Raw genomic sequence first — 23,921 nt, 5'->3', positions numbered from 1 at the left:
AAGTTATGGCATTATGGCTGCTCGCTAATTTTGTATACGTTATTTTCATTGCTCACCTTTCATAGCGCTGCTATTACAGGTTTTGAAAAAGCAGGCTTGCGCGGGCGATATGGTGGCGTTGAGCTCCATACCTCACCCAAATACAAGCGCTGCTTTGCTCATGCACGATTTTCCCATAGACATCAATGGGGAGAGTCGACTAAAAAAAAGCCGAATGGAGCTTGATGCCCCTCTTTCCGCGCGAGCCTTTAGCCTCACCGGAAACAGCAGTTATTAAGCAGCGGTCTAAAGACCGCTGCTCCATAACTGGTCCGCCTGCTCTGAGGCTGGGGACATCAATCCACCCGATCCTATACGATTGTGCTGATTGACAGCCCCTGCTAGCGGTCGATTAGCCGCAAATCTGCAGGGGACGGCAATGCACGTGCAGTTCACAAGAACTGCTTATGCAATGATAAATTTATCGATGTGCGGCGGACATGATATGCTACATTGTATCATGTCCGCTCGCACTTTAATAAATCGGCCCCAAAGTGTTTACTACCCTTTAAATAAGACAAATAAATTAAACAAAAAATATAGACAAAAGGAAAGTAATTAATGTAAGTGCACAAGTCTAAGATGGACTGTTGACAGTTAAACAAATAAGACAGTAAGGGCAGGGGTTGGATATTATTTATTCATCTTTATTTTAATGCGATAACTTCATAAATAAATATTCAGTGGTTTGTGAAGAGACCACATAACACACACTGAATACAAAAGTAGATGGTATTTCAGTTGTTACACAAGGGACAGCCTGCAGGTTTATAGAATAAGTGGAATAACCCTTTTGTGTTGATATTGTAAGATATATGTGATTGCATTTTTTAAACAAGTTTGTTAATTATTTTTCGCTACGCAAATTAGTCTTGTTTGGTAAAGATTTTCTCTGTACAAGATGACCAGCATGTGATACATTCCCTATGTTGATCTGTGGTTTTAGATTAACCATGTAACTGATTATATCTATAGTCAGCTGTATTGACAGTGTCCAATGTGTGGAAATGACAATGCTCTTTATTGATCCAGAGTTTGTTCTTTACATAATGCAAATACTTAGCATTGATAAAGAACAGTAATTAAGTACACGGCATTGTTACTGAATGGAAACAGTTTTTGATTTAACATTTACTTAACTTTATTAAAGATGCATTTGCTTATAGATATTTATTTTTCTAAATGCACTTTACACTTTCATATAAAATAATATAATAAAGACACACAGACAGAATAGACGGAACTATGGTGTTCATATAAAGCAGATATTAATATTTTTATTAGATGAAACATAAAAATAAGCAGCGTTATAATGTAACAGTCAATATGAAATATTTAAATGTAATGATGATCCACCCAATGTGAAATCTATTGTCGTTCGAAGTAAGACAAAATACCATCCTATGCACATAGGGTCATTTATAAATAGTATAAAAGCAAAAATAAAAGTAACCAGTTTAGTAGTTGTTCCTTATCACAGAAAGCACCGCTGGTAGCAGTTAAACTACACATTCATTTGGTCCAAGGAAGAAGTCCAACTCAGATTAGGAGAGCTGACGGTCATATAGTCATGGGTTTCCTTTTTATAAATTGAGGATAAACTGCAGCAAACAAAAGAAGACAGCACATCTCTAATTCAAGGTGAATTATTAAAACATATAAAAAGCGCACACCTATGCAATTACTGCTAACAAGAAGCTATATGCTTAAATGGACAGTCTACTCCAAATTTTTTATTGATTAAAAAGATAGATAATCCCTTTAATACCCATTTGCCAGTTTTGCATAACCAACACGGATATACTTTTTACCTCTGTGATTACCTTGTATCTAAGCCTCTTCTGAAAGCCCCCTTATCACATGACTATTTATTTATTATCTATTGACTTTAATTTTAGCCATTAGTGCTGTGTCTTGCACAACTCCACGTGAGTGAACACAATGTTATATATATGGCACACGTATAGCTTTTTAAACATTAACAATTTTGGTGTAGACTGTCCCTTTAATAGTCACAAACACTCCGGAAGTAGGTCCCGCTCATCTTCACTGCTTGCTCTTGCTACCACCAGTTGTAATAGCCAACTGTGGTATCCAGACAACGAAAGACAAGCCTGAATCTGCCACGGGTGCCTGGAGTGGGCACAAACACTCTACACGTTTTGCTCAGTATCCGGCTGGCTTTCTCAAGATAAAAATTCCTGCAAGCTGGGTAGAAGCCTCAGTCACACTTGTCTCTTGAGAAAGCCCAGATGTTTACCAGGCGAAATGAGTAGAATGTTTGTGTCAACTTCAGGCACCGGTAGCAGATCCAGGCTTGTCTTTTGGTGTCCAGATACCAGCGTTGGATATTACAACCGGTGGTAGCGAGAGCAGGCAGAAGAGATGAGCGGGACCTACTTCAGGAAGGTTTGTGACTTTTAATCATATATCTTCTTGTTAGCAGTAAGTGCATAGGTGTGCGCTTTTTATATGTTTTAATACATCACCTTGATTAGAGATGTCCTGTCTTCTTCTTTTGTTTGCTGCAATTAATCTATTTGTTACAGATTCATGCTGGGCAGGCCAGACCTTAACCCATTTCTCGATTAAAAGAATATGAAACTGCTCCTTTATTTAAAAAAAAAAATGTTTAAAAAAATGTTTAACATATATATATATATATATATATATATATATATATATATATATATATATATATATATATATATATATATATTAGATAAAAGTAAACATAAAAACACAGATTGTGTTAAAAAAAACTCTCAAACAACATATTTGTTTTCTTGCAAAATGAGTATTTAGAAATCGTTAGTGTAGCCACAGCACTCAGAAAGAAAAATATATGGGCCATTAGACCCATATGAAAGATCCCTTTATCTGGCACCGGAGTATAAGGTGGCCTTCTCTATAACTAGTATATTACATGAGAGAAGCAGAAATCTCAGAAAGTTCCCAAATAACATGGACAGAAGGCTCAATCAAAATATATATCACACTAAACAATTAGATCATATTATTTATACACTTATGAATGCTTTAATAGCTGACAGGAAAATACATAATTCACAACACGAACGTGGGCCCACTCAAAACCTTCAAGTTCATCAACGAAACAATTGTTGCAAGTCAGTCCTGATAAGTTGTTTCCAAAACTGTATCCAAAAAACTGTAATTGCTACATAGTACCAGTGTAATCTGTTTAGGCAGTCAGTGGGTTGAATAAAACAAACTTTAAACATTCATGACTACGTGAAATAGGAGAGGGACTTATCGCTCACGGGATCAAAAACAAATGATGAGATATAGTTGTAATTGAAAACTCTTTATATGTGTTTCATGAGTTCATCATAATTGGTGCTAGTAATAGTAGGAGCGGATAATACCCGAAGGCATTACGGCTGAACGTAATAAGGACGCCTACCTCGCTAGGTAATCATACACATCTCCTAAATAGCAGGTAACAATTTTTGCAGACATAAATATAAACAAAGGGTTGTCAAACACATAAGATTGTAATATAAAATGTTTAATTTTGTTAGTAAAACTGTTGCAGTATAGTTATTCTTTATTTTATCACTCTTTCTTTGTTGAATGTAACAGATTTTAAAACAAGTTTTAGAATTACATTTCAGACAAAGGGAACAAAATAGATAATTGAACCATATTGCAAGTATGGTGCATATTTTTTAGTACACAAACATTTGTATATATTGCAGTCTCAATGTGTGCACATTGTACAATCACTGTCCATATCCATCTCAGAAGCAGAGGTGCATTGCTGCTGGCTTTCAAGGGATATTAAAGAGTAAACTAGTATTCTAATTTCTATAAAATAATGGGTGTTGCCATGTTTTAACCTAGGTTTTATCCTTATTATCTTCTGACAATGTTAAAGGGATATAAAACAGTCTGTACTATTGTTGTAATAATAAAATCGCTAAGCAGTTGGTTCTACCTAATATAAATCATTGCAAAATGTATTATTCATCATTTTAAAAGTATTTTACTTATTTATTTATTTTTTAACTTAATTTGTGCAGTGTCCATTACTTTCCGTCACAGTCCCACAAGGGGGCTGAGGTCTCTACAGGAAGGCATATCTAGCTTGATGTAATAAAGCTTCTAGGGTTACATGAGCTGGTTTACTATTCAGTGAAAGCTAGAGAGACAAGAAGTCAGGTTGCATTCTGTCTCTTTTGAGCATAGACAGAACCTAAGCTCTCAGCATTTCTTCTCACTTATCTAGCTGTAGGCAGGTGCTATAGTGAAAATGTATAAGTGCTCCGTTTGCAAGGTAACAAGTAAGTTGTTTGCTTTTTTTTTTACACAACTTGTTTAATTTATGTTTACTATCTAGATAGGAAGATCTTTTTTTGAAAAAAATTGACTTTTTTTATTGAACAAAGTACAGAACCACAGATGTTTATTCGTTCTCACTGTTCACTCTGGCGTTGGAGTTTGTGACTTTGATGGCGAGTTGAGCTGCTCTTTCCACAATAGTTTTGTGTTTTTTGAAGGAGTGAGCAATTATTGCACAGAAAGAACCTCAAGCTTGTTGCTTTCGTTGTGCACCAAAAACTTTCTGAACCCTGAAGGTAGCATTTATTTTGTTTTCTTGTTGCTACCATAACTAATGTTGAGCATCAGAATTTGTCCTTTGAAACGCCTATGGACTCTGGGGTCAATACCGCCGGGCTTACACCAGTTATGCTTAATCTTGACATCCAAATTTCTCCAATTGTAATTATCAGTTTTGGTTAATCAGATCTCCTAACTTGGAATCTGGTCAGATTTCCAAAATGTAGTTATCAATAAACAGGCACTATTTAGGCCATATCTGAAAAAGAGAAGACCACATTTTATATCTAAATGCAGGACTCTTGTTCAGTAATGCTATGGTCACTGACAATATAAAATATGGACCAAAGAGAATTTGGAAGCACGCTACAAAGACTTCCAAAAAGGGCTAAGCTTTTGGCAATGCAACCACATATAGTACCAGGGTGAGTGGTGGGGTCTTTTAAGTCTTTTAAAAGGACATGAAACTGTTCTTCTTTAGTTACAACAATTGTTATTACATTACTTTAGATTACAGTGAACATAAAAAGAAACAGATTGTGTTAAAATTAAAAAAGCAAACCACTTTTTTGTTTTCTTGCAAAATGAGCACTTACTTTTAGGTCACATGATTTTTGCAGCAGAAGCCCTATATTGATCATAAGCAATAAACTGACTGGAGCTATTTTATGGTGTCTCCTAGCAATGCTTCAAAATAAACAGTACACCTTTGCCTTCCTATTGAGGCCTCATCCTCCTTGAGGAGCTGAGACAGTAAGTAAAGGACACTGCAGAAATTAAGTTAAAAAAAAGGATTTAATGGTCCTACTGAGCATGTGTAAGAATTCACAGAATATACATATATGCATTTGTGATTGGCTGATGGCTGTCATATGATAAAGGAGGAGTGAAAATAGACATAACTGAAATTTATCAGAAAAAAAACTACTACTCATTTGAAGTTCAGGCTGATATTGCATTGCCTTTTTATCATGCATTTGTTGAATATGCAAATCTACTGTATTTACTGGTCCTTCCTTAATATATATTTTTTTACTAAAGGAGTATTGTTTCACATCCTTTTAAAGGGACATCTTGTACAATATTTTTTCTGCAGTCTTGCAATAAACTAACATACTGGGTGAGTAAACATGTTTGGATGAATATTTGTTGAAACCAATCAGAACTGGGATAGACAAGGCTAGCTACAGCCATTATGTTAGCAAACTATCCATGTTTTTCAGATCTTATCTTTGCTGAAGCAAATTACATGGTGGAGGGTTAGAGATGCAAAACCTGCCATGTGCTCTGTCATTTCTTAGAACTAGTAAAATCTTAGTTGTCAGATTTAAAGTTATGGCAAATCCAAGCGTCACTAAAAATCACGGCACATCAATCTCCTTCTATGAGGTGACGTTTGCACCTCTAAACCAATAGCTGTGCGTGTCAACTGACAGTGTTCTGTATTCACGCACAGCTATTGGTTTAGCGGTGCAAACGTCACCTCATTGGTAGAAGAGCGATGTGCTGTGGGTGGCCGGAGCCGCTGAGTTTAGCAATGTACAACCGCACAGAAAGGGTGAGTTTAGCAATGTGCAACAGCACAGAAAGGGTGAGTTTAGCAATGTGCAACAGCACAGAAAGGGTGAGTTTAGCAATGTACAACGGCACAGAAAGGGTGAGTTTAGCAATGTACAACCGCACAGAAAGGGTGAGTTTAGCAATGTACAACCGCACAGAAAGGGTGAGTTTAGCAATGTACAACAGCACAGAAAGGGTGAGTTTAGCAATGTGCAACAGCACAGAAAGGGTGAGTTTAGCAATGTGCAACAGCACAGAAAGGGTGAGTTTAGCAATGTACAACGACACAGAAAGGGTGAGTTTAGCAATGTACAACGGCACAGAAAGGGTGAGTTTAGCAATGTGCAACAGCACAGAAAGGGTGAGTTTAGCAATGTGCAACAGCACAGAAAGGGTGAGTTTAGCAATGTACAACGGCACAGAAAGGGTGAGTTTAGCAATGTACAATGGCACAGAAAGGGTGAGTTTAGCAATGTACAACGGCACAGAAAGGGTGAGTTTAGCAATGTACAACCGCACAGAAAGGGTGAGTTTAGCAATGTACAACCGCACAGAAAGGGTGAGTTTAGCAATGTACAACAGCACAGAAAGGGTGAGTTTAGCAATGTGCAACAGCACAGAAAGGGTGAGTTTAGGAATGTGCAACAGCACAGAAAGGGTGAGTTTAGCAATGTACAACGACACAGAAAGGGTGAGTTTAGCAATGTACAACGGCACAGAAAGGGTGAGTTTAGCAATGTGCAACAGCACAGAAAGGGTGAGTTTAGCAATGTGCAACAGCACAGAAAGGGTGAGTTTAGCAATGTACAACGGCACAGAAAGGGTGAGTTTAGCAATGTACAACGGCACAGAAAGGGTGAGTTTAGCAATGTACAACGGCACAGAAAGGGTGAGTTTAGCAATGTACAACAGCACAGAAAGGGTGAGTTTAGCAATGTACAACGGCACAGAAAGGGTGAGTTTAGCAATGTGCAACAGCACAGAAAGGGTGAGTTTAGCAATGTGCAACAGCACAGAACGGGTGAGTTTAGCAATGTGCAACAGCACAGAACGGGTGAGTTTAGCAATGTACAACAGCACAGAAAGGGTGAGTTTAGCAATGTGCAACAGCACAGAAAGGGTGAGTTTAGCAATGTGCAACAGCACAGAAAGGGTGAGTTTAGCAATGTACAACGGCACAGAAAGGGTGAGTTTAGCAATGTGCAACAGCACAGAAAGGGTGAGTTTAGCAATGTGCAACGGCACAGAAAGGGTGAGTTTAGCAATGTGCAACAGCACAGAAAGGGTGAGTTTAGCACCCTTTTTTTTACATATCTGATCACTTAACCTCCACTTGACTTTTAGTGATGGTAAATTCTAGCGTTTGGTAAACGCTCTGATTTACAATCCTTTTAAGTTACAGAAATAGAAGGCATCATAAATAATAAAAGTATAATGCTAATTTTTTTAATTGTTTTTTTAATATCAGTAATCAAACTTTGTATATTACAATCTCAAAGTGTTTACTTTCCCTAGTCACAATTGAAATGTTCAATTATAAATAGAAGCATTTTTGCAATATACTTGCAAACATTAATTCTGTTTCTGAAGAAAATGTACAAGGTGTGGTGTTTTCATTTGGGGCGCTGGGCATTCACACCATATGTATGCCCCTGAAACAGTCATACAATTTACTAGAATCATTTTTGCTATTAAAAGTACATTGCAAAATGCTTCTATTTAAAATAGTTCAATGCTAACTATTATGTCCCTTTAATCCTTTAATTTATGTAAAGAAAGCAATTATTACCACCTCCAATATTCAAATGGGATCAAACCTTTTACAGACATAGCAATAAAAAACAAAAAACGAAGCCGATGATTTGCTAGTTCATTTTCATTGGTTGTTGCAGACATCACCCTGTATTATTAAGATTATAATGTTGCATGTTTTTATTGATACATACCTAAAAAAATATTGTATGTGTGTTAAAAGAAAGACAGACATCACTTAATTAAAGATTTTCCACCTTTTAAATCTGCACAGCAGGACTATTAAGCCTTTTATAATTACCTGTATGGAAGGTAATCTGGCCGTTTGGTCACAGGATATTATGTTTAAGGTTTATGCCACCTTAAAGGAACCGTTCATCGTCCAGTTTTTTAAATGATTTCTTAGCCATACAGCACAGTACATGACCCAACTGCTTTCATTCCACAGGTTTTCTAACCACAAAATAAAAATGCTGTGGCTAATGAGCTCAGTATGTGGATCTATTTCTTTATTTTATGGTGTTTCAAATTAATGAAAATTTGATATTCATCTGTATCTATGAAATATCTTTGTAAACTGGATGTTTCAGTACAGAGAAAAGCAAAACACCTTTTTTATGCTTATGGGGCATGTTGCTTTGCACCAATATTTGTTGTTTTTTTGCTGATCAACCTATAAGCTTCTGGCCAATAATCTATATTACCTAAACATGTATTTTTGGTTGGTTTCAAAATGTAAAGGGCAGTCTAGTCAAAAATGAAACATTCAACTCTTCACTTTACTTTTATTTATTTTTAAATTTGCTTAGTTCTGTTTGTATCCTTTTGGAAGGCTCAGGAGTTTTAAGTATTCTTTTATTGAGGTTTTGCAATAAAGAAGATAACAACACATGCTATGTAACATTAATGGCACAATTACAGTTGAACAATAAACAGTGATATACATAAGAAGGGAAATGAATGACAAAATATGGACTTCTGAAACCTCCATTTTACAATAATAATAGCATTTCTTAAATGACTATTTAGTTGGCCACTTATGGACCTTTTGGCAAGGAAAGATGAGTGGAACATGATAGTCACACCTGTAACCCCTTGGGGGTCCAATGTCACATAATAGGCATGTAAATATCTAAATTGCTAATAAAGATGCAACATAATCTAATAATAACAATAGAATGTACGCTTTCATGTGATCTAAGAAAGTTTGTCAGCAAGTAAACAATGCTTGAGATAATATATAGTATATAGAGCTTAAATAAACTAGCATATCTGAAAAAACTCTTTTAGGGTCCTGTTATACAGCAGAATTGCCTCAGCTATACAGCTTAGGATAGTAAAATAATATAAGGCTGGAGTAGAGTTATATGTTAGATGAGTCGTTTTCTACATACCGTCAAGCAATATGGGGGTACGTATGGCTGGATTGTGGGTGTAAAAACATGCTACCAACATACATAAGGATCCTTATCTAAATGCATTATAGAGCTAAGCTTAGCCTGTATATATGTGTATATAGTAGGAATTATCTGACTATCATGTATATGCACACAGATATTATCTATGAAGGGATGATCTCAACTCATATTAGTAAACCCAGAAATCCCAGTGCCAATATATCTGTTCTAGGGTCAAAGCTAACGTCAAAAGTTTTAGCAGGCTGTTGAACATAGAATAACGTAAATATACAGTATGTACAGGAGGGGTATCTGGTACTACATTAGATCAGGGGGATTCCTGTCCTACCACAAAGACAATATCTCTGATTATAATAGAGGCAACTGGGAATAATAGTTTATAGTAGCTAGCATATAAAAGGCACCTCCCCCACTAGAGTAGCAATCAAGTAGATGTATATCTATAAGATCTCAAAGTGTGTCTGCAAGGACTTATGACATTTAGGGGATCTAACTACTTAGCAAATGTAATTATATAACAGCAGTAGCTACCTTAAATCTGTATGTCTATATATACTACAGCGAGTCAGGGTATGGTTCTAGGAGTGACATCCCCAGCTCAAGTTGTTTTGTGAGAGGGAAAGTGATTAAAGGAGCAGAGTCCTTAGTCACCATAGTGGACTTCTCAACAGAAAATATATGGAAACCTATGAGATACAAAATATCCCATCCCCAGATCTAATGATTAATTGTTATAAGCCACAGACACCAAGACTAGACAATGATATCAACATGCTATGAAGGCATGATAATTTCTATTGAACATTTAGCGTCCTTTAGAATTGTGATTATCGGTAGAACATAAGTACAACTCTGATGTTAGAGGCAGGAGTTAAATCGTGTCTTTAAAGGTATTCTCTTTGGAATCTTTCCCGGACCATACTATATAGGATTAATGCCATTTTTGGTTGAGAACCTGGGTTATGCTTGCTTATTGGTCTGCTAAATGTAGCTACCAATAAGAAAGCAATATCCAGGGTGCTAAACCTAAAATGGGCTGGCTCCTAAGCTTTAAATTCCTGCTTTTTAAATAAAAATAGCAAGAGAACAAAGAAAAATTGATAGTAGGAGTAAATTAGAAAGTTGCTTAAAATTGCATCAAAAATGGCTAAAGAAAAAAATTTGGGTTTAATATCCATTTAAGGTTGTTCCAATACATTTAAAAACTATTAGACAATCCAGGGGCCTTTGCAATCCTAACTTCACCAATTCATTGCGATACCTTGACACCATTATTTCAGCCCATCAGAAAAAAAACAATATTTCCTACATTTTTCTTTATTCAACAAACTTGCCTTATTGAAAACTTCACAAACGTTCAGACAAATTTAAAGAATAGCAAAACTACTGAGAAGAAGCAGATCCTTTTCATTAAAGGGACACTAAAGTCAAAATTTAACTTTAATGATTCATATAGAGAACTGGTTTTTAAACCTACATAGGAATTCGTGGAGAGAAAATAACTATAGGGGTTGGAATCAGAGAGGAACATTCAATGAAAGGGGGTGGTTTAATAGAAATGAACAATGGAGTCAATCTAATAATAAACCTGAATATAAAGGAGATAAGCAACAACAACAAAGAGAAAATTGGAGAGTACCGACACATAATAGATATGAGGCATTAGAAGTTGACCCAAAAGATTATCGAACCACTCAACCAGGCACCTCCAATGATTTTTTAGATGTAGGCAGGGAGAGAACCCACGATCCTCCAAAAGGAAAAAGGAGAAGAGAGGGAACAGAGGGAGAGGAAAGGGAAGATTAGAACCCAGAGAGGAGATGCCAGAAATAGGAACTGAGACAGTAACCAAAGGAATTTTTAATATCAGTAACGTTTCACTAACTAAAGAACAAGAATTAATATTGAGCAAGGGCCTGTCATTCGCCCCCTCATCTAAGATGAACAAATTTGAACACCTTATTAACATAAACCAATTTATCAGAAAATTGACCTTGAAAAAATACTTTATTAAAAATCCAATTTTAAAAAACTGTCTAGAAGAGAAAAAAGATCCAGCATCAAAAAGCTACATACAGACAGACTTTAGAAAACAATCGAATTTTTTCCCAAGTCATGAAAAAGGTAATTATATTGAGTCCTTCGAGAAATCAGTAAAGAAAGACCTAGACGAATTAGATACAACCGACACTAAGAGTATTAAATGGAATCTGTCCCTCAAAGAAAAAAGTTTAATAAAAGAATTACAGAATAGGAAAGATCTGGTGATAAAACAAGCAGACAAAGGTGGGGGGATAGTGATCATGAATAGCACATATTATTTAGAAGAAGCACAGAGGTTACTAAATGATACCACCACATATAGAAAACTAAATGGGGATCCAGGTGACACCTTTTTTAAACATCTGGAAACACTCCTTAATGATGCAAAATCGATAAAATTGATAAATGATACTGAATATGATTTTTTGTTGGTAAAAATTTTTAGGACACCAATCTTTTATTTTCTCCCAAAGGTCCATAAGGACCTAGAGAGACCTCCAGGGCGTCCCATAATATCTGGGATTGAAAGTATAACCTCCAATTTGTCTCAATATATAGATTACTTTTTGCAGGGGTATGTGAAACAACTACCCTCATTTTTACTTGACTCAACACACTTTTTAAATGAAATTGAGACATTGAAATGGGAACATAATATGATTTTAGTCACTTGTGACGTTAGTGCGTTATATACCAATATTGACCACTCTTTAGGCCTAAGAGCAATAGAATCTTATCTACAAAAAGATGAAAATATGTTAAAGGAACAAGGGAAATTCATTTTGGAGTGTATAAAGTTTATTTTAAATAAAAACTATTTTAAATTCGATGATAAATACTATTTACAAACAAAAGGGACGGCTATGGGCACAAGGTTCGCACCCAGTTATGCGAATTTGTTCATGGGGATCTTCGAAGAAGAATTTATTGGAAGATCCCCATGGGGTGCGAACCTTGTGCTCTATAGGCGATATATAGACGACATGTTTATTGTGTGGAAAGGGGACCTTGAGCTACTGGACCAATTTATTGAGGATATGAACCATAATGAATATGGCCTAACTTTCACTCACGAATATAGTTCAAATAAAATAAGTTTTTTAGATATTGAAATTGAAATAATGGCTGGTGAACTTGTGACTAGGACCTTTTTTAAAAAAGTGGATACCAACAATTATATAGATGCAGAAAGTAACCATCTTGATATTTGGAAAAAGAACATACCCAAAGGGCAGCTATTAAGAGTAAGAAAGAATTGCACAAAATCTGATGAATATGATAGCCAATCACGAACTATTATTGATAGATTCAAACAAAAAGGGTATGACAGTAAAAATATAGAAAAACTGGCAAGTGATATCAAAAAGGTTGATAGAAAAGATCTACTAAAAAAGAAACATAAACAGAAAAGGATAAGTTTTAATGTCACAAGTGATGAGGAATTAGATATACCAATAATTACTACCTTTTCGTCTCAACATAAACTTTTTAAGAAAGTGGTTAACAAACACTGGCACTTACTGCTAAAAGACCCTTTAATTGGCCATAATATAAGCAGAAACCCTAGATTTATTTATAAAAAAGCCCAAAATTTTAAGAATTTACTGGCCCCTAGTGAGTTTAAGAGAAATAAAATGACTATGGTAAATGGAAGGATGAAGGACCTTGAAGGGAATATAATAGAGGGCTTTTACCCTTGCCATTCATGCAAATCGTGCAGATACAGTAGCAAATTGAAAGGTCTAGAATCTAGCAAAACAGGGAAATTATATAAAATTAATGGAATTATTAGATGTTCAGACGAGAATGTTATCTATGCCATTAAATGTGACTGTAATCTTTTGTACCTCGGTCAAACGAGTAGAAAACTCAGAGATAGGATTAGGGAGCACATCCTAAGTATTGAAAATTATAGGAAAGACACGACACTATATAAACACTTTTATGAAAAACACCAGGGAAATTTAAATTGTATGAAATACTGGGGGATAAAAAAAGTGCATGGAGATGGGAGAAGGGGAGATATGGAGAGGAAGCTCCTTAGACAAGAAGCAGAATTGATCTATAATTTTGGCACGTTACATCCATCAGGTTTGAATAGTGAGCTTGATCTGAATAGACTTATCTGAATATGGCCTATAGAATTTAAACCCTAAATCCTAACACTTAGTCTATCCTGGTCCTTTTTTGAGTTTTTAGATTTTTTAGATTTTATAAAAAAATTGTTTGGTCTGTCTCAATTTTATCTTATTAAATATTCTTAACATTTCCGTTTTGGATCTATAACAATAATTTTAAAATATACCATTAAATACATTTTCTATCTAGACTGATATTTTTGTATATATAAAAACTTAGGTTGTTTATTACATTTATTATATTATACATTTTGTAAGACATATGAATTTTGTATATATAAATGGACTACTGTCATCTAATATATATATATATATATAGATCTTTCTATATAAAATTTGGAGGCTTCCAGCTAGTATTATGTTAATTTTAGACTTAATCTCATAGTAATAAATTAATTTTTTTATATCCATTTTGAAATGTATAATAGATATCCAAGTTGACTTATTCTCTTTCCCCTTATTTAAAATGGACTTATGAAGAATGTTTTTAGGTGGTGAGAGGTATAATCCACATTTAGAGATGAATGTTTAGCATGAAATTCCAAAATATGTAGTATTATACTTCTATCATTGATAGTAACCTTGCAAGTCTGGAATACAAAACAATATATAATAAAAACTCTTCAACAAAGGATTTAAGATACCAATTTATTTATTATTTTTTGAAAAAACAAAAACTGTTAAGAAAGAAAACATCTTGATGAGCTAATTGACTTGAACACTAAGGGGTTAATTTTACAGCCTTTATTAGGAGAGAAACAATGGGAACAGTTATCTTGACAAAGGCCCCATGAGAGCCGATACGCGTGGATTGACTGATTTCCCAGCACCTGTGAGCTTTGTGCAAAGCAAGGAGAGGCTGATCGAGAGCCTGTATGTACCATCATTGTGCTCCCAGAACCGTATACCAAGAAGCCAGGATCTGTGCAAACAAAAGGAAGACAGATTGGTTGAACGGTAGGAGCGGCAATTTCAAAATAAGTGCGCGCACTTCTGCAAACGGATCGTTATACCCTCTGAGGATTTTCAAGTATTAAAGCGAAGAAACTGCTGATCTGTATTTGTCGCAAATTAAGAAGGAAAGTCCAACTGTTGGTGAGATAGCCTGGCGGTTATACAACAGTGAAACCAGACTGTGCTACACTGAGGGGATATTTGGTGAGTAAGAACTGATAATACAAAAGCTTGCCAATATCGCTGAGACCCAGATTCAGCATACTAGATTTATCTTACACGCATCAATACTGAAAAGATCAGCCCGGGCTAATTTGATGTAACAAATTTGATGTAACAAATTGGAAAAATATCTTAAGTTGCAACTTTATTACACTTATCCGGAATAGGAGTAAATCAGAATCTGACTAATGTTATCGCTGCAAGGTTACTAAAAGGGACTTTGAGAGCTGGTATCTGTATTATACTTCCACTAACCTGCATCACACGAATCACCTCTCATCTTATGTTCTTTATTTTAGATTGTTTGATAAGTATAATATATTGTGTTTTAGGAAGAAGTATATTATAAGTATAATAAATTGTGTTTTAGGAATAAGTATATTATATTGTGTTTTAGGAATTGTTTTTTAGGAATCATTGTTCTATTAGATTTTTTAATACTAATTATTTTAGGGGCACCGGTGCAATTCTACTCTAAATGTCCTAATGTTTTGACTAGTCTATGTATTAAAATAAAATATTATCAATTTATTTAAACAACTTGTTTTTTAGGATTATTTTTTATTGTCCTTAGAGCTGAATTAGTTTGGTAATATTATTAATAATCTCTTTTTACAATAGGTATAGTTGTGATTTATATATATACTTTTATTTTTTGGAAATTGTGACTCACACTTTTAGACATATTCCCCACCAGAAATCAATTACTCTCACAGTTAGCCTTCACTGGCGCCACCCACAATCTTTCCTTTTGGTTTTTAAACCTGTCCTGAGGCCTCCCTAACTGGTCAGATTTTCAGAATTACCTTAGGTGAGAGCAGGTAAAATAGCCATGTTTACTAATCAGCTAATTATTTCACCTGTGCTCTAGGTTTGATATCCTCAAAATCTGGCCTGTTAGGGAGGCCTGAGGACAGGTTTAAAAAACAGTGGTATAGGGCATGCAGTTTTAATGGACTTTCCAATTTTCTTCCATTATCAAATTGTGAACAGTATTTTTAATAGCACACTTTCTGAGGCACTAGCTACTAATGAGCATGTGCAAACATTCATATTGTATATGTCTGAGTCTGTGATTGGCTGATAGCTGTCACATGGTACAGGGGGCTGGCAATTTGATGGAAAGTTTGAAATTTGTCAGAAAAAAATCTACTGCTCATTTAGAGCACCTGCTCATTAGGCAATTCTACAGTACTTTATATTCCTTAAGTGCTAAGTTACAGGAAAATTATTTCAAAATAGTCTTTAGGTGGTATCTAACCCCACTTGTTTGAGTTCAAATTAACCTCTTCTGGCCTCAACTTAGTACAGGGTTGCAGAGAGAGAGGAACATATTACCACATGTTGTGGGAATGCTGGTTTGTTTTTGGAATGATGGGATACAACATTCATAATGCTGAGCTCTATTTTTAAAGGGACAGTATACACCAATTTTCATTTAACTGCATGTAATAGACACTACTATAAAGAATAATATGCACAGATACTGATATAAAAATCCAGTATAAAACTGCAAGTGGGAAATAGCAGACACTCCCCCTCCCCCTTTCTTTGCATATGAAAAGACCCTTAACACAAACATAAGCAAGCTGGAGTAGATATATGTCGGTATTCTCCTAAAACTTTGGGGCTTGGTTAGGAGACTAAATATCAGAGCAATGTTATTAAAAAATTAGCAAAACTATCCATTTTTTAAAAAACAATATCTGTATGAGCTGTATAAATGGATTATCTACAAAACATTTATGTAAAGAAAAATCTAGTGTATAATATACCTTTAATAGGGAAATAAGCCTTACTCCCAGTGGCGGCTCTATGGGTGTGCTGCCCCTACAAATGCACATGTAGCTCCCCCATTGAGCTGTGGAGGGCCCCATATATTATGTGTGCTGTGTCTTTCAACTTTGTCATCACCTTTGTTAGCCCCCCTAACCTTAAAGGGACAGTCAAGTATAAATTAAACTTTCATTATTCAGATAGGACTTTTAATTTTAATCGACTTTCCAATTTACTTCATCAAATTTGCTTTTTTCTCTTGGTATTCTTAGTCTAAACTAAACATAGGTAGGCTCATATGCTAATTTCTAAGCCTTTGAGGGCTGCCTCTTATCACATGCTTTTTAAATCTCTTTTCAACACAAAGAGACAGAAAGTACACGTAGGCCATATAGATAACACTGTGTTCAGGCACAGAAAGTTATTTAAGATCTAGCACAATACAATGCTAAATTTAAGACAATAGATAATAAACAGTCACAGTCATGTGATCAGGGGGCTGGAAGAAGGTTCCTAGATACAAGGTAATCACAAAGGTAAAAAGTACATTAATATAACTGCGTTGGTTATGCAAAACTGGGGAATGAGTAATAAAGGGATTATCTATCTTTTAAAACAAAAACAATTCTATGGTTGACTGTCCCTTTAAATTCTAGAACTTCTTACTCCCATGAGGCTTTACACCACTGTCCATTGAAGGGAATACCAAGAGAACATTCCAATCAGCAGTACAGAACATTTGTACAACAGTACAGATATGGTTAGTGAAATACTGAAGAACTATACGACCATGTTTCTGATTGAATTAGATTCAGTTCTTCCATAACATGACAAGCATTACCTCTACTATGTTATATAGAAGGATGAATAATTTGCTGTTTGGGAACCTTGGATCATATTTGCAGATGGAGAAATGATGGTAGCTTGTATGTATTTTTTTTATAGAGGTAGGATTCATAAATGTGTGACATATGACATTTTGAGATGTATTTGAGCTCACAGGATTTGGGAAACAGATCTCACCTTACAAATATGGTTTCCGATTAGGTTGAACTGTCTAATAGTAATAGGTTTGGAATGTTTAATAATACTTTTCTTACTATCTTTACATCCTAGAGACTTCAGAAAGGATCTTTTTGTTTGCTCTTGATGCGTTTTTTCCTTAAATGGACAATTACAAATTTGAGGCATCCTAGTTTTGTTTTGTTTATGTTTTTGTGTTTGACTATGTTCTAATATAACATAATAAAATAATTTTCAACAAAAAAATGTACATGATAAAATTACTCAAATTCATATGAAACTATTAATTATACATGTCCTTTGTTTATTTTAAATGAACATAAAAAATCTCAAATAAACTTCCATGTTTCAGATAAAGCATGTAATATTAACAGATTTTTCAATTGACTTCTATTATAGTTATATGCAAGTTATGATTGTCTAATGTTTATATGATATGTGATATTGAATCAGTTGGCTGTCGTGTGTTACTTTTGTTGTGGTAGACTATGTTTTGATTCTGTGAAGGTTTAGTAAAACACTGCAAAAAAACAACAACCATGATACACCAGGGAAGTGCCTCTTTACCTATAGTTTATGATTATCCTGTACATGTAAAGCAAGTGGTTTTACTAATTTAAACAGTGGTTCTGCAGATGGATTAGATTTGCTTAAAATTACTTCAATCAATATCTCTGTAATTTCCCACTGAATTATTCTACCCAAAGCAAATGTAAATTAGTCAATTTAAAGTGCTGTACAAATGTATTTATATTTTATTGTGTATGAATAACTATTTGCTTGGTGTTTCAGGCCCATGCTACGGTTTGGCACACCTACAATGCACTCTTCCGCAAGTCTCAGAAAGGACTTGTGTCTGTGACATTGGGATCTCACTGGATAGAACCAGAAAAGGGAAATTATAGCCCTTTAGCAATAGACATGTGTCAAGAATCCATGGAAACTGTTCTTGGACTATTTGCAAAGCCCATTTACAAAGATGGAGATTACCCAGAAATCCTTAAAAGAAAATACAGCTCCATATTAACCAACTTCACAGAGGCTGATAAAACTTTTATCAAAGGGACAGCTGACTTCTTTGCATTCTCATTTGGCCCAAATAATTTTAGACATTTAATTAATGCCACAAAACTGGGCCGAGCTCTGATACACCTGAGGGGGGCACTGAACTGGATAAAGCTGGAATATAACAATCCAAAAATACTTATAACAGAAAATGGCTGGTTCTCAAACAGCAACATACAAATGGAAGATACTACAACTATATACATCATGAAGAAATTTATCAATGAAGTCCTACGAGGTATGCATATATATTGTATTTGTTCCTCAGTATTCAAAGAGAATTCAAAATAATTTAGTGATATAGAGTGGTCAATCTATGGTAAAAATAATGTTTGTAAAGTTGGAAAATACATTTTAAGATGCATAGAAGTTGATTTATTCAAATATTTATTCAATAAAGTAAAATATTTCTTCTCCATTGACTTGATTCTCCCTATGAGTAAATGTTATGATGCACTTTTGATGATACTGATGAGGAAGACTAATTTGTAAGAAAATGGTTAGACTGGAAAATATTAGAGAAATTCCTGTTCAAAGAAACACCACAAAAACATATTGGAGCCGCAGATCAAATGTAAGTTTATCTGATTCAGACCATTTAAATAAGGGGTGACCAACCGTAACAGCTAAATAACTAAAATTTATATTTTTTAGTAGGAGGGCTGGTGAATAAACTTTAGAAATTATATTAAACAAAAGAAAAACATGTTATTTGATACAAAGGGGCTGCTTCCGACCCACTCTGCTTCAGGTCTGCGTGAAGCAGAAGTTAAGAAGCAGCGGTTCTAAGACCGCGGCTCCTTAACTCGTCTGCCACCTCTGAGGTGGCGGACAGCAATCAGCCCAAGTATATACGATTGGGTTGATTGACACCCCCTACTAGCGGGCAATTGGCCGCAAATCTGCAGGGGGCAGCATTGCACCAGCAGTTCACCAGAACTGCTGGTGCAATGATAAATGCCGACAGCGGCGATACAGCGTATCGTGTCCGTCCGCACCTTTATAAATTGACCCCAAACACTCTATACCTATTTAAGTACCACACATCTAGATTCACATAAATGGATTCTTACAGAGAGGACGGGAATAATCCGGATACAGAGAGGACAAACACTGTGTGCTACACTTGAGGAATCACTGTAGTAGTGCAGGATGGGGAAATGAGCAGCCAATAAAAAAAAACTGTGAAAGGTCACATTGTGTCCTCAGACCTTAAGTCGGACAATAATTATCTAAAGGGATATGCAACCCCAAAAAAATATTTTGTGATTCAGACAGAACATACAATTAAAAAAAAAAAAAAGTTTCTAATTTATTGCTATTATCAAATTTGCTTCGTTCCCATGGTATTCTTTGTTGAAGAGATACCTAAGTAGATGTCTGGAGCCCTACATGGCAGGAAATAGCGCTGCCATCTAGTGTTCTTGCTAATGGATAACATTCTTGCATAATTGCTGCCATATAGTGCTCCAGACGTGCACTCTCACTGAGCTTATGTCCCTGCTTTTCAACAAAAGATACCAAGAAAACAAATACAATTTGCTAATAGAAGTAAATTAGAATGTTGTTTAAAATGATATGCTCTATCTGAATCACAAAAGAAAACTTGTGGGTTTCATGTCCCTTTAAATAGATAGGACTTTCAGTCTTTACTAGAGTGCTCAACCGTCCCAGATCTTGCAGGATTGTCAGGGTTTGAGAGCTCTTCCACGTCACTCGTCTCTCACATTTCTGTCTGCCTTATATATGTAACAGTTTCTAGAAGTGAAATCAGGGATCAATGAACCATGCTCTAGACTCCACTGACCCCACCCATCAACTGCCAACTAAGCCCACCTCATATGTTACTATGTTTTAGTTATGCATGGTAACAACAGCTTTGCAATATAATTTAAGTATTTATTTTGACCCTTTTTTTACATTTAGCTTTGTAAATTGAGTATTTTCTCATTCTCAGAACTGAAATATGCACATTGTAGATGTCTGAAGGTTAACCCTGCTACATGTTTCCCTAGTTTCCCTAAACAGAGAAAAACTGCAAAACAATGCACTTCACACTAACAATATGACCATGGCTAGCCTTGACAGCTGTGGACATACGCCCAGTTTGGCTCCTTCAAATAACACAAGTGATGGGTAGCTATAGAAAAACAATAACAGCAAACAAGGTGTTAATTTGTTTTAAAAATGTTTAGACTTGGCTAATATTTTATTCTTTAGCAAAACAACACAAATGAGTGGTACTTACAAGGTGATTACTATTCAGCACCCATTACTTTTATATAAAGTTTCTAAAGGGGGTGCTAGGTTTGCAAATTCTCTGTGCAGTTTTATTCCTAAAACATAATGATACAAACATCCATTTTGACATGGAATTTTTGGATTTCACTGTACCATTGCTAGACTACATATACATATGTTCATTTGCAATACATTTCCATTAAACAGGCATTATTATTTTTAACTTGAGTGGACTAATAAGATTAGCCACACAATTATAATCCTTTAAGCCTTACATCGTTAATGAGAAAACTCCATGATGACTTGCTAGAGAAAATAATTCATGCATATTTTGAATATATTAAATTACATATTAAGAAGAAATCACATCAAAGTAATCTTATTATCTCTCTAAGGGTACAATAGGACTCTAATACTTTTTTCACAGCATTCAAATCTACATTATGCTACCTGTAAACAAATGAAGATAGACAGTGTTTCGCTGGTTGATCTATTTATGCATTGTTGTTACTTTGTATTGTAATTGATCTGTCAATCTGTTATCATGTATTTGGTCCATTTTACTAGAATAATCAAGTGCACAGTGTAACAAATGATCATATAAAGCCAGACTTTACAGCACTCTTACAACAATTAGTCTTCACCTGCGTCCATACATGGCAGTTGTGAGCATTCATGCCACCACCAAACTTTACTGCAGCATGAATTGTATTTCTTTGTCCTGAGGCAATAATGATGCACCTAGTAACACAATGGATTATTGGGAGATAGTTTTTATTTAAATGTGGGTAGCAGCAATACACTATAATTCATTAAAGGGATACAAAAAAAAAAATTTCTTTCATGATTCAAAATAGAGCATGCAATTTTAAGCAACTTTGTATTTTACTCCTATTTTTCTTTGTTGTCTTTCTATCTTTATTTAAAAATCAGGAATGTAAAGCTTAGTAGTCGGTCCATTTTTGGTCCAGAACCTGGGTTATGCTTGCTTATTGGTTGGCTGAATGTACCAATAAGCAAGCACTATCCAGGGTTCTGAACCTAAAATGGGCTGGCTCCTAAGCTTTACATTGCTGCTTTTTCAAATAAAGATACCAAGAGAACTAAGAAAATGTAATAATAGCAGTAAATTAGAAAGCTTAAAGGGACAGTCTACACTAAAATTGTTATTGTTTAAAAAGATAGATAATGCCTTTGCTACCCATTCCCCAGCTTTGCACAACCAACATTAATATATGAATATAGTTTATAATATTTAAACCTCTACATTTCTGCCTGTTTCTATGCCACTACAGACAGCCTCTTGTCACGTGCTTTTTTAATTTGCTTTTCACAACAGGAGACTGCTAGTTCATGTGGGCCATATAGATAATATTGTGTTCACGCCTGAGGACTTATTTAAGAGTTAGCACAACACAGTACTAAATGCAAGTCAATAGATAATAAATAAAAAGTCATGTGTTCAGGGGGCTGTCAGAAGATGCTTAGATACAAGGTAATCACAGAGGTAAAAAGTATATTAATATAACTGCGTTGGTTATGCAAAACTGGGGAATGGGTAATAAATTGATTATTTATACTTTAAAACAATAAAAATTATATTGTAGACTGTCCTTTTAAGATTGCATACTCTATCTGAATCATGAAAGAAAAAAATTGGGTTTAGTATCCTTTTAAATCCTGACTCCCATATTTCATTGCCCTTTTCCATTCCACGAGGATGGCAACCTGGATGGCTCAAACATGAGGATATGAGAGGGCTAACTAAAAGCCTAATCTGATCCCTGCTCACTTACACAGACTGCACTGCACTCTAGAACACTCAAACACAAACCAGTATAAACTAACATACAATGTAATTATACTCATAAATACATATAGATACACTGACACCCACAAACACACACATATACATCCTGACATTCTCTTCATTGGTCTTTATCTTTTTCCTGCGCTGTCCTGTTTTTCTGTTTAGCTGCAGTCTCACACCGTCCCCTCCAGCAACTAGTAACTGCTTCCTCAGTAACTGCACACAGTAATGAGGTGTAACACACAGTGCTATTAGTGTAGGTGATGAGCTCAGTGGGGAGTTACAGAAAAGATCGGGGGTGCATAGCACCATCCAGTACCCACATAAAATTGTTACTGGAGACAACTTTTTTCTTTCTATTATCCAACCCCAAAGTTACTGTTACTAAGACCTCATTTGCAGGCACTATTTCTTACCAATCTGTATTTCATGTGACTGTCATTTTTAATGCGAGTGCTTTTGAAAGCTATCTGCCATATTATTAATAATGCTTTTATTTGTGTTTTTACAGCTATTAAATATGATGGTATTGATGTTTTTGGTTACACTGCATGGTCTCTAATGGATGGCTTTGAATGGCAAGATGCCTATAAAATACGACGTGGATTATTTTATGTTGATTTCAACAGTAAAACTAAAAAAGTAATGCCCAAGTCATCTGCATTTTACTATAAGCAGATTGTACAGCAGAATGGCTTTCCCATGGTAGACTCCAGCTCATCAGCTAATGGGCAGTTCCCTTGTGACTTCTCCTGGGGTATAACGGATTCTGTTCTTAAGGTAAGACTAAGCATTCAATAACAGTAATGCTGCTTTAAGTAGCTATATTATGTGGGTCTAAATTAACTGCATACATTATCGTTTGTCTATCAAACTTAGTTTGTGTTTACATTCTGTAATGTCTTCAAGGGTATCAGCATCATTTAAAGGGATATGAAACACATTTTTTTTTTCTTTCATGATTCAAATAGAGCATATACTTTTAAGCAATTTTCTAATCTACTCCTATTTGTCAATGTTTCTTCATTTTCTTGGTATCTTTATTTGTAAAAGCAGGAATGTAAGCTTAGGAGCCGGTTCAGACCCTGGGTAGCGCTTGCTGATTGGTGGCTACATTTAGCCACTAATCAGCTAGCGCTACCCAGGTGCTGAACAAATATTAAAATATAGGTACACATGCCAATTAACCATGGTTTTAATTTGGGAACAATTCTCAATGCACATTAAGACCATGAGGGAGATTAAATTGCACATTTTTAAGCACGTTATAATTTGTACTTTGCTGATATCAGTGTTAGT

General features: G+C 35.2%; 1 protein-coding gene across 1 annotated transcript in view; it reads left to right on the top strand.

The window, feature by feature from the left end:
* Positions 1 to 23,921, top strand: part of KLB (klotho beta) — a 59,767-nt gene that overhangs the window by 28,132 nt on the left and 7,714 nt on the right. Inside the window, exons 2-3 of the mRNA XM_053700879.1 lie at positions 18,299 to 18,809; positions 23,134 to 23,402. Of these exons, the coding sequence (XP_053556854.1) occupies positions 18,299 to 18,809; positions 23,134 to 23,402 (780 nt within the window). The remainder of the gene's footprint in view (positions 1 to 18,298; positions 18,810 to 23,133; positions 23,403 to 23,921) is intronic.

Source organism: Bombina bombina, chromosome 2 (genome assembly GCF_027579735.1).
Source record: "Bombina bombina isolate aBomBom1 chromosome 2, aBomBom1.pri, whole genome shotgun sequence".
Lineage (NCBI taxonomy): Eukaryota > Metazoa > Chordata > Amphibia > Anura > Bombinatoridae > Bombina > Bombina bombina.
The sequence above is the reverse complement of the archived record's forward strand: the minus strand, read 5'-3'. Positions and strand labels throughout refer to the sequence as shown.